At 28.1% G+C, this 13,313-nt stretch overlaps 2 protein-coding genes across 7 annotated transcripts in view; one reads left to right on the forward strand and one right to left on the reverse strand.

The window, feature by feature from the left end:
• Window positions 1–641: 641 nt before the first annotated feature.
• Window positions 642–3,895, forward strand: LOC127072350 (glucosidase 2 subunit beta). The gene is made up of 2 exons (XM_051012728.1): window positions 642–1,791; window positions 1,869–3,895. The coding sequence occupies exons 1-2, from the start codon at window positions 882–884 to the stop codon at window positions 2,603–2,605; spliced, it is 1,647 nt and encodes a 548-aa protein (XP_050868685.1). The 5' UTR covers window positions 642–881; the 3' UTR covers window positions 2,606–3,895.
• LOC127072334 (TNF receptor-associated factor family protein DDB_G0272098-like) overlaps window positions 2,580–13,313 on the reverse strand; it is a 69,638-nt gene continuing 58,904 nt past the window's right edge. For all 6 annotated transcript variants that reach the window (XM_051012684.1, XM_051012680.1, XM_051012681.1 and 3 more), the window contains 3 exons: window positions 8,120–8,180; window positions 6,250–7,691; window positions 2,580–6,146 (listed from right to left, as the gene is read on the reverse strand). In XM_051012684.1, the coding sequence (XP_050868641.1) occupies window positions 5,724–6,146; window positions 6,250–7,691; window positions 8,120–8,180 (1,926 nt within the window). In that variant the 3' untranslated portion in view covers window positions 2,580–5,723. The remainder of the gene's footprint in view (window positions 6,147–6,249; window positions 7,692–8,119; window positions 8,181–13,313) is intronic.

The following is a 13,313-nucleotide window of genomic DNA, read 5'->3' on the forward strand; positions in this document are numbered from 1 at the left end:
AATAGTCGATGTATAGTGATGATGGTGGGATGGAAGAGAGAAGAGGGGATATAGGAAGGACCAACGGAAACTAAATATCGTCTGTCGGTCGCGCGCGGTAATTTTAAACCGGTCACGTGATATATTTATTACGAGATGATACAATAAAACGTTTTATTTACCCACGCATACTACGCACATATATATATATATGTGTGTGTGTGTGTGTGTGTAAACTTTTATTTTACAAACACACGAGCGTTCATAGAATTATTAATATAACCTATAAAAAAAGAAAAAAGAATTAAATAAAAATAATCTTCAAATACATTTATATATATATATATAAAGTAAAAAATGATGGTTATATTATCCGATTATCGATATATAAGAATTATGGAAATGAGATAACGCTCGATACGACGCTTGAGTATCCATCTCGATAACGAAGATGGCGTTCATCACGCTTCTCGCAGCCATCTTGATAACAATATCACTCGATATGCTGCTCGACCGCCATCTTGATAACGAAAGATGGCGCTGTATACGTTCATCGATCGTATTGATAACGAAGATGGCGCTCGATACCCTGCAAGGCGGCCATCTCGATAAGAAAGAACATGGCGCTTCGATACACGCGTCGTCCATCTTGTATCGGGTTTCCTTTCTTATCTATATTTGCTTTCGTGTACCTTGTGACATATGTATGAGAACGTATAGCAGTTTTGTACTGTGTGCGTGTATATTCATGTAAAACGTCCTTTATTCGCTCGTAGTGTACGTGGTCGGGTTTCTCACTTAAAAAGAAGAGTTACTTACACTTAAGAATTTTACATAGAAGTAAGAAGAATTGGTTAAGATAGTGTAAGAGGAATATTCTCTAAGAGCAACAAGTAAAAAGTATGTTGAAGAGAATGAAAGAATACTCGATATATTTAATTATATTGGTATGTATAAATCTATTCGATAAATTCAGTCGTGTAACTGGCTCCCAAGTTTTACATATTCGAGGTATACCGGTTTCGAAAAGTATACTTTATACTCCTGATCGTAACTTTGAATGTTTGGATGGTAGCCTTTTGATACCGTTTCATTACGTTAATGACGATTATTGCGATTGCGGTGATGGTAGCGATGAACCTGGTACATCTGCCTGTAGAAATGGTTCGTTTTATTGTAAAAATTTTGGACACAAGTCTATGTATATACCGTCAACTTGGGTGAACGATGGTATTTGTGATTGTTGCGATGGTACAGATGAATATTCGTCTAATAAACAATGCGTTAACAATTGTCACGATCTTGGTAAAGAAGCTAGATTAGAAGCACAGAAAGTCGAGGAATTAAAGAGACAGGGTAATAAGATTCGTATGGAAATGGCTAGCAAAGGTAAACAGATCAAAAGCGATACGCAAGTACATTTGATGAAATTATGGGTCGATTACGAAGAAGCTACGAGAAATAAAAAGGAAAAGGAGATATTGAAGATACAAGCCGAGGAAAGAGAAACCTTAGTTTTAGAAAAATATAAAACGGTTGAACCTAAAGACATTCCTAGCGAAGAAACTACAAAGGAAAAAGAGTTAAGTCAGTCTGAAGTCGAAGATTATTTTAAAATGTTAGATTCTGATAATAGTAATACGGTTACGATAGCTGAGTTACAGACCAGAATTACTTTCGATAAAGATCATAACGGTGTTGTATCAGAAGATGAGGCTATGTTCTTTTTGAATAATAAGAAAGAAGTTTCTCTTCAAGAATTTATTGAAACTGCTTGGGGTAATATAAAACCGTTTGTTATGCTCGAACAAGGTTAGTCATTTTTATAGCAGCGTTATTAAATAATAAAATTTTATCTTATTTAATTGTTTTATTTAATTCTTATATAGGTATATTCACAAAACCAAAACACGATGAAATAGAAAAGGAAGAAGAAGAAAAGGTGCAAGAAACATTGGAAGAGAAACAAGGTGATGTAAAAGAGAAACAAGATAATGTAGAAGAGGAACAAGGTAATGTAGAAGAGGAACAAGTAGAAGAGGAACAAGATAATGTAGAAGAGGAAGAAGGTTCTACGGATGAGATTGAAAAAGAGATAGAAGAGCAAGAACAAGAGGTACAATACGATGAAGAGACTCAAGTACTCATCGACGAAGCAACGAGTGCACGAGAACGATATCAAGAAGCAGAAAAGGCAGTTAATGATCTCAATAATGAAATTAAACTAATAGAAGAAAAATTGGAACGCGATTATGGAAAGGAGGATGAATTTGTTACGTTAGATGGAGAGTGTTTCGATTATACTGACTTAGAATATATTTATTCTCTTTGTTTATTTGGAAAAGCGTCGCAGAAGTCTAAATCCGGTGGAAATGAAGTTAGTTTAGGTTATTGGAGCGAGTGGGTAGGTGCGCAAGATAATAAATATTCTAAAATGAAATACGACAAGGGTCTTACGTGTTGGAACGGTCCAACTCGTTCAACCATAGTTACTTTAACTTGTGACAAAGAAAATAAACTTGTTTCTGTAACGGAACCAAACCGTTGCGAATATGTAATGGAATTTGCCACACCAGCACTTTGCGATTCAAGTACAAAACTTATGGATACGCATGATGAATTGTAAATTCTTATTTTTTTTTCTTTCTCTTTTTTTTTTTTATAAACTGTGTTCAATGGTGCACATACCAGTATATACGAAGCACATCATTTGTGAGTCTTGAAAATGAAGGACATGATTGCGAAGAATTGTATATTATTTTTTTTTTTTATATATATATGTTTTCTTTTTTTTTTTTCTTTTTTTTTCTTCGATATAGTATTTTCAAGCATTAGACTCCACGATAAGCAGGTTAGATATATTAAAGAGCAACATGTTAAATGGAGCAATGGATTAGAATTTTAGAGATATTTAATTCCTATTATTATAATAATAACGATGCACACTGGCATTTTCCAGAGGTCGTTGTTTGTTTAGCTAATTTATATTGTAAGTCATAATGATTGATGGTGATAAGCACAACACATTTCTTTTACTCTTGGAGAGATACATAATTTTGATACAAGTCTTCTCAATGAGAAGAGCTTTGTCAACGTATTAATCAAGGAAACACAAAGTTGAATAGCAACGATATGATCGAGACATGTCTTTTGCAATTATTCGTCCTTATATCGGTGATTCCACAGTGTTGGTTTCAGTATCCAAAAAAAAATTAAAAAAATAAAAAAAAATAAAAAAAAAATATAATTAAAAAGAACAAAAAAAAAATAAAATAAAGGACTTTTATCGATTTGCAATATTTAAAATTTACATGTGATTGTGTATATATATATAGGTATATATATATATAATAATAAGCATATATTACATATATATATATATACGACTGATTCAACTTATTCATAAAGTGTGGATTGTTGTGCTAAAAGATAATCTATATCACTAAACAAGCAAAAAAAAGAAAACTGTTATACATATGATCATTGCCAATATTATACAAATGTTACATTCCTCTTTTATACGTTAAAAATTTCTACGGAGCGACTGGTATAATAAAATAAGATATTAATGATATTGTTCGTAGAATTTTACTAATGTGAAAAGAGATACTTTCTTTTCTTTTTTTTTTTTTTTTGAAAAACTCGTGCAAGAGAAAAAGAAAATAATTGCTACAATCTCAAATATATAAAGTACTCTTCTATCATGGTATTTTTTTTATATATATATATATTTTCTTTTTTCTTTTCATTATGTGAAAAATTCTAATTTTCATTATTATGCATACGTAGAAATTTTCTGACGAGATCGAAGAGTATACAAGCGAAGTATTTTGTAATTTTTTAAGTGTGCATCCTTATGGTGCATCCAGTAAGCAGGTTTAATAAAGAGAAAAGAAAATCTGTTGTCAAACTATAATCTTAATGGCAGACTTTATTTACATCCTCGTTTTGAGTTAATGCCATGTATTATATATATATTTATATATATATATATATATATCTATTTATCTATATTTTTTTTTCTTTTGTTATATGGATATTTAGATATTGAATTAATTCACCTTGCAAGTTCTTCGACTATCGAACACATAATGTTATCTACAAAATTAAGGGTAATAATAATTTTGATCGAAACATCTTTGATTAAGTCCCCTAAAATTATTAATTTAAGGCACTCACAAACAGACTCTAATAACGACGACGATGATGACAACGACAATGACAACGACGACGACGACGACGACGACGACAAAACAACAACAACAATCAACAATCAACAATTAATAATCAACAAAAAGTGTTAATTACAAGAATATGATATGCGCATTACTTTTCTTACATTCTCATTTCTTACCGTCTCAAGAACAAATTTTCAAAAAAGCCAGAGTCTTGGAATGTTTATCGTAAACCTTGAGAAAATTAATTTGCAAGTATCCAAGATGAATGATAAAATGATGATAACGATATAAAATAATAATGATGATGATGATGATGATGATTACTTATTAACTTATGCCATTTATCTTCTGCGATTGATTAGTTATTAGTACATTGTGTGTAATATGTTTTATCTTTCATAATTAATTATTTTTTTTCTTTTTTTTTCTTCAATTTTTTTTTTTTCTTTTTCTCTTTTTATTTACACGACACGAAATAAAATATATATATATATATATGACGATAATATTTATATGCACGATCGCTCTAAAGGAATAGTTTTCAAGAAAGAAAAAAAAAATATATATATATATATACTATATACTACTGTACAACGACGTATAATGTTTACAACTAAAGCTTCTACGAAGTCTCCAAAGAAGCACGATGCAATTATGTTTTCATGGGATAGGCACCGTGATTAATACTGCAGCCTGGTGAAATTTTTATTTTCAAAAAGGGAAACTAGAGGGTTTGGGGTAAGTTCGGTGGTGGTAAACAAAGGGTATATTAAACTTTCATTAATGAAAGTAAGATTGATAAAAGAATAATCATCGAAGAACATTCTGTTTCTTTTTTTTCTCTTTTTTTTTTTTTTTCATCTATTTTACCTTCCTCTTTCACTCTCAACGATATTATTTAAGCATCTTTTTCTCATTATTATTTCATTTTTGTTCCGTTTTTTTTTTTCGTTTCCTTTTTTTTCAGTTTTCCATTCTTCTATACACGAATAAAATATATTATGTTATTATCTCGGAGACATAAATTTGTCTAGTTATTTACAAATCAAACAGAGAATTAATTATTCTCTCGTTACACTCCAATGTCTTCCTTTTAAGAAAGCGAATGGAGTATTATAGTTAACGTGTACATGTATATATGTATGTATATATGTATGTTTATATATATATATATACATACTATATCGAATCTGAAAAAAAGATTCATTATATAAAAAAGAAAATTTTTTTTTATATATATATATATATGTATATCGAAAAGAGATAACGGAATGGTATCATCCCGTAGAATGCACAATTAATTAATTAATATTTTATCCAGGCTAGAACGTCGTTGTTGTTATTGTTTTTATATATATATAAAAAAGGAAAAAAAAAAATCGAATCGAAGAAAAAATTCTTTTGAAAGAAAAAAAAAAAAAAAAAAAATACAAAGAGAAAAATGCTCCATCGACAGATTAATTGATTGATTAATTAATTAGACCGGTAATCTTACTCGAAGCATGAAAATATGTATTATAATTTGAAAAAAAAAAAAAAATAAAAGAAAAAAGAATACGATAGGATTCACTTTCCAAGTTTCTCAAACATTATAAGTTTTTCTTTAAAACTTTTAGTATCCGTTGAGACCTCAGATATGTTTCCATTCAACATATTTTGAAGATCCTCGTCGTTCTTGCTCGTTAAAAGATTATCAAAAATCATTTTGTTATCTTCTTGTTTAGCGACAGGTGAAGTTGGAGGGGAAGTTGTAATCTGTTGTTTCTTCTTTGGATAAATAACTGGGCTACGTTGATTGTTACCATTATCAGCCATACGAGTAACAATAGTGATAGCTAATAATTGATGTATATCTATATTCTCCTTGGTATCTGACGATTGACGCCAATAGAATTTATCAGGCGATATCAATGATTTAGAATCTTCTGTACCATCTGCCATAGATGTCTGATCTGAATCCGTTGTCATACTTCGGCTAGACCAAGAATCCTAAAAGAAGAAAAGAAAATGACAAAAAAGAAGATAGACATTTTTCTATAGATAATATTACAACAAGCAAGAAACAAAATTAATTAAAAATTTGTTAACTCACATTCTTATCACGTCTATCCACAACGTTATCAGTTATCTCCTCTTCTTTCCTATCCTGTTCGATATCTTTTTCTAAACTATCCAATGTTTCAGTACTTTCCGATGATTTATTCCTTCTTTCAGAGTCCAAAGTATCAGTACTACCTAATTCTGAACTCTCAGATGATTTCTGAAGCCTAGATTTTCTTATAGACCTTCTCTCCTCTTTGTTATTATCCATAGGAATAATATCAACGATGCTTGTACTTGGTACTCTTTTTGGTATTCGTCTGACTCTTCTATTTTCTAATCTATCTTCAACGTCAAGATTATCAGAACTTTCAGAAGACATTCTTTTGTTCGTTCTTCTTCTTGGAACTTTTCCTTCGTCCTCTCTTTCCTCTTCCTCTTCGTCTTCTTCTTTTTTATAAAGTTCAAGATTTTTAAATTCACAATTATCAATCCTTTCAAAACTCTCCGTAGACTTGGAAGTACTCTTACAAAGTCTTCTACCCCTTGATAGATTCATATCGGAGATACTACTTCTCTTTTGTAATTCTTGAACGATATCCGAACCATGCTGACTCTGATCGAGTACTTCAAAACTTTCTGACGATTTAGAGATCGATTTGGATGATCTACGTGCTCGGAATTCGAAACTACTTCTTCTACGTTCTATTGAATCGTCACTGGTCAATGCTTCAATAGCTTCTAAACTATCAGAAGACTTTGATATACGATCGGTTGACTTTGAGATTGGATTGAGCAGTCTTCTAGATACAGGTTTTGCTACCTCTTCGTATTCTACTAAATTCTCAAAACCTTCTGTTGATTTGGAGAACAAAAATGAACTAGCTTCTAAGCTGTCCGGTGATTTTGATGATCTACTTGACGATAACCTCCTACGTGGTAACTTAGATTCTAATTCTTCGAATACGTCTGATCCTTTTGATATACGGTTGGATGGTCTTCTTGTAACCGATCTGATATCAACTTGTTCGTCACTGGACTCAACGTTTGTCCTTGATACTGTATTAGGTGGGTCCAGACTATCAGGTGACAAGGATGCAATGCTTGAAGGTTTTCTAGGTAATTTAAGTTGCGGTTGTTGTTGTTGTTGTTGCTGCTGCTGCTGCTGCTGCTGTTGCGGTTGTTGTTGTTGTTGGGTTTGTGGTGAATCTAGGCCTTCGAACACATCTGAATTTCTTGATATCCTCGCTGATAGTTTTCGTGTCACCGATGCTATATTCTTTTTGGATTCTATCGGTGAAGACGAGATAATATTTTTAGGAGACTTTGGTTGATCCAATTCGTCCAGTGTATCCTCGACTATGGTTGTTATCGTTGAAGTTGTAGTCTTGTTTATCGTCGATGGTGCACGTCTTGGTGGCCGACGATTTTTTGGTCGAACCGAAATTCTATGCAAGGCTGCCGTGTGATTCAAACTGGCACTCTCGAATTGAGCTGTAAATTTAAAAAGAGAATCAACATTTTCGTTTTATCAACTCTTCGTGTTGATTAACGTCAAAATCGATCTCGAACGAGAACGTAAGTATTAATTCTATATGATTAATTTAATTAAATTTTTCTTTTCTTTTCTTTTTATATTAATTAATATTATTAATCGGATTAAAAAATTGTGATTATTAAAAATTGAAGGACATAAGAAAAAAAGAAACATTATTAATAGGTAATCTAATTATTAGTAGAATAGAAAATAAAATATATGGAATGTGTGAAAAAAGAAACTTGATTATAAAAGAATATATTAACAATTTTTTTTTTTTCTTATATATATATAAATCATTGGAAAAAATCTTCGACCATTAAATTATACAGTTTCTGATATAAATTATTAATAGAATCTCTCGATATGAATATTTAATACTTACGTAAATCCTCTTTCACCGTAGAAACTGTCCTCTCGACATTTTCTTTCGTGGGTTTGGTGACCTGAAACACATAAAGAAAAGAAAAGATAAGAAAAATTGCAACGAAAAATATATATAAATAAAATACAACAAAAAGAAAAGAGTAAATAAACAAATTATTCGATTAATCAACGAAACATTTAATACCGAACCTGTTTACTCGTTTACTCGAATAATTTCATCAAAAATTAAAATTACTTCGAAGTTACCATAATTGCATTTACGATTTGAGATTGAAGATTATAGAAAAAAAAAAAAGAAAAAAAGAAAGAAACAATCTTTTCCTTCGAAAGGAAAACGTCAATAAAAAATCAATCGACTGATCGGATCAATCGATTAAAAAAAAAAAGAAAAGAAATAAACTAAAACAAAATATTAATTTTTAACTTATAAAAAATTATTTGCAATTTTTTTTTTATTTTTTATTTTTAAACAACGACTTTAGCTCACAGAGTATTTCAACGTATATACGTTCCTTACATGTATGTGTTTTTTTTTTCTTATATATATATATATATATATATATATATGTATGTATGTATATGGGTGTATATGTATGTGTGTGTTATAACGGTATAACGGTTGCCGTCAAGTCACTTAACCGCGATCGTTCGAAACCGGTTGCAGGTGCTGTGCCTACGGTACACGTTCTAAAATAAAAATAAGAAATAAGTTTCCTCACGTCGTAAGAGAAAGAGAGAGAGAGAGAGAGAGAGATCTTATCATTCTAAATAGTAGTATTTAATTTTTCTATATACTTTAATAATTATTTTCTATGTAGCTTAATAATTATTAAAAATTTCAATCATTCTTATCATCACTGTTAACATAACTTAATGAAAAAATGTAATTTAATAATAAATAATTTTATGATAATTTTTTATAATAATTGATATATATGTATATATATATATAATTTTATTATATATATATATATATATATATATATATATATATATATATAAATATGTTTTAAGTGTGTGTGTGTGTGTGTGTGTGTGTGTGTGTGTATCAATAATAGTTTTGAAATCAAACATTTTATCGATTAAAATTAACTTAACAATTATTAAATTGTATTATAGTTATAATTAATTTCAGGAATGATTTATCATGATTATTAAATTTATATATTATTAAATAACATTAATGATAATTCAATTTAATAATTATTAAGTAATTTTGATAATAATGTACCTCCTTTTTTTTGCAATGACTTCGTTGAGGAACCAAAGGGATTTTCTGTCTCCCTTCCGGTAATTTAGATCTAGATCGATCATCGATCTTATAATTATTAGATCTTATTGAACCAGGTAACTCGTAATCGATCCTTTCTTTACAACCGTAAACACCTATTGTGATCTTGGGGACACTCGATTGGATCCCTTGATAATTTTTACATCTAACCGTATTATCTTCTTTAGTTCGATCTATCAATCTTCTTCCTTCGACCGGATTTAAATTCAATTGTTCGATTATCGCACGTATGTTTGATGATATATTACTTTCACGATGCGAGACCACCATTTTGTTTTCTATAAATCTATATATATGTACATATATATATATATTAATATATATTTTGTATATAGTTTATATTTTATATATATATTTCATATATATTATATATATTTTATATATATATATATTCTATATTTTTTATATTTATTTTTTTCTATATATAGATACACGCATGCATACACATACACGCACGCATACACACACATAGATTTATTGATCGATGATTATTATTTTTTAAATTATTTATTTATATTTTTAATTGAATTTTTTAATTCGTAATTTTTTAATTATTATTGTTATTATTCTTTTTATTGGATTTTCCCGAATAGATAGATCGTAGATTTGAACGATGATCTATAAATCAATTTGTATGTTGTTATTTTATTCTGTTTTTTATTTCTTGTCCAGTTTTTGTTTGTTTCTTATAACTAAATTCCGTATACAAGAAATAAAAAAAAGAACGTTTTTCATAACGTGAAGATGACGTTACGTTTTTTTTTTTTATATTTATATAGAACAATGATCTATAAGTATTCATAGATCATAAAGATTTCTTTAAATTGCAACGATTTAGTATCATCAAGTTAATTTTTAAAATGAATACAATTTCATTATTAAATTATTATATAAAATATAATTCTTATCGATCTTTTATTTTATTTAAATGGATTTTCGAAAAGAAATCTTTGATTTATCGATTACATTAAAATCGGTCAATTAAAATACACACGTTAATAATGTTTACGTAAATAATCCAAAAAAAAGAAGAAGAAGAGAAAGAGAAAAAAGTAAAAAAGAACGAAAAGATTTCTTCTCGTTAACAAATTCATTTTTTTTCATTCTTTTTTCTTTTTCTTTTTTTTTTTTTTAAATTGAATTTAATCCGAATTTACATAAATTATTCTCGGCGAATTTTTTTCGTGCGAATTTTTCGTAAGATCGTAATTCTATTTAAAATATAAAAGAATAATACAAAAGAGCAATTTTATTATTTTCTCAGGATTTCACGTTGTGTCCCCGTTTCTTCGAAGTCAGAGAAAGACTCTTTCAATGATCGAAAGATCTCATCTCGATCGTTTCAATTTAATTTAGATATCTATCTATCTATCTATCTATCTATCTATCTATCTATCTGTGTATCTTTTTAAATAATAAACTTAACAATCAATTATCTAACAAGAAGAAAAAAAAATAACAAGAAAAGAAAAAGAATAAAAATTTATAATGAAAAGAATGTAAAGATCTCTATAGATCATCGTCGAGCCTTAAGAAGATTCAGGGCAATGATCTACCCACGTTAGATCGCCCACGATCTATGGATTTTATTTTTTTCTTTATTTCTTTTTTTTTTTATTTCTTTTTTTTTTTTTTAATTACTTATTTCTAACCAATGATCTCTTAAACAAAGAGAGACAGACACATATACACGTAACGATTTTGATTTTGCAAGAAATAAGATTTTATTGGCATGATCGACGATTATGTTTAGTAACTCTACGTTCTAACCGGATGTACGTAGGTTATATTAAACGGAAATTACGACATCATATTTTCCGGTAAAGAAAAGAGAAAGTATAAATCGATCACGTTGCAAATGAGCATTTGCAAGATAGAAAATTTGCATGTACTGTGTATAGATCGAAGATCGATGATTAATGATCTACGAATGTCGCTTAATACGTCGTTGAAATTATTAATCGTTTTAATCAACAAAAAGTGTGATCGTTAATTAAAAAATTTAACAAATAATTGTTCAATATACTGTATGGATCAAAGATCGATGATCTATGATCGACAAAATTATATATAAAAAGTTTTCACATCATTTATCGTTCAATAATTGAGAAGTATAATTGTTTATTAGACAAAGAGGAAATATTTGTTCAATGTACAGATCAAAGATCGATGATCTATGATCGATGATCCATGATCTTTAAACGTTCGTTGAAATCATTAATCGTTTGCTAAATAAAACGTGTAATTGCTAATTAGAAAATTTAGAAAAAAGAAAGGGAATAGATTTGTTCGATGTATAGATCAAAGATCGATGATACATGATCGATAAACATTTATAAATCTCTTTGAAATCATTTATTGTTTTATAAATGAAAAATCGTTGATTAGAAAATGTAGAAAAAAAAGAAGAAACATTTGTTAAATGTACTGTATAGATCAAAGATCAATGATCTACGATCTATGATCGAGAAATGTGTATATATATATATATAATGGAAAGTGTAAATAATTGTTGATTAGAAAATTTAGAAAAACAAAGACGATTCATTTACTGCATGTATTACATGTAGATAAGAGATCGATGATCTATAATTGAGAACAAAATATACAGATCTATAATAACGTCGCGATCCATTTATCGTTTTCTAAATGGAAAGTGTAAGTAATTGTTGATTAGAAACTTTAGAAAAAAGAAAGAACACGGTTGTTCCATCTGCTGTCTAGATTAGATCGATGATCTAGGATCTACAATAAAAAATATATATCCTTGAAATCATTTATCATGTACTAAATGGAAAATGTGAATACGTGTTGATTAGAAATTAAAAAAAAAAAAATAAAGATAACTCATTCTAAATGTGTAAATGTGTAATGTATGAATCAGAGATCGATGATCTATAATTATGAACAAAATATATAGATATATAAATATATATCATTCAGATCAATTCGTAGTTTTTTAATTTGAAAAATATGAATGATCATTGATTAGAAAATGTAGAGAAAAATAAAAAGTACATTTGTCGAATTTATTGTGTAAATTGGATCGAGGATCGATGATCCATGATCGATAAAAATTATTTGTCGTATTTTAAATGTAATGAATATAATGAAAATTACGTGCCTGTTGATAAGAAAATTTTAAAAAATAAAAAGGACATATTTGTTGAATGAATTATATAGATCAAATCAATGATCTATGATCTAAAATATATATATACATACATATATATATATATATATATATATATATATATATATATATATATGCAATTGAAATCATTTATCGTTTTCTAGATAGAAAGTAAATGTACGTAGATTAGACAATTAGAAAAAAAGGACACACATAAATTGCATAACGAATAGATCAACTTATTTGCATATGATCAATAATGATTATGATATGATCGAGTTAGGTGAGTTTTCTTATTTTTTAATCGAAGTATCAATATCCTATCTATTTTAATTAGAAACAAGTTTGTTAAAAGTTAATAATAACGGAAACATAATAAAAATAATAATATAACTTTAATATTAATATTATTAATTATTATCAATATTATCAATTATAATATTAAATTAATTTCATTATTTCCATCATCATCTGTTATTATTATTATTAAAATTAATTATTATTAAATACTATTATTATTATTAACATTAAATACTAATTTTAATTATAGCAATTATTCGTGATAAATAAAAAAAAAACGAGTGTAAAAAAGAAAAGAAAAAAAAAAGTAAATAAAAATGGAAAGTAACAATTAATTTTGCGATTAAATTGTAAAAAAAAGAATACTTTATAAGAAAAAAAATATTAAAAATTAAAAAAAGAGAAAAAGAAGAAGAAGAAGAAGATAAAGATCGATGATCTAACGCGTTAGTGTTTTCTCTTATTTTA

The sequence above is a fragment of the Vespula vulgaris genome, chromosome 25 (assembly GCF_905475345.1).
Source record: "Vespula vulgaris chromosome 25, iyVesVulg1.1, whole genome shotgun sequence".
NCBI classification, from domain to species: Eukaryota; Metazoa; Arthropoda; class Insecta; order Hymenoptera; family Vespidae; genus Vespula; species Vespula vulgaris.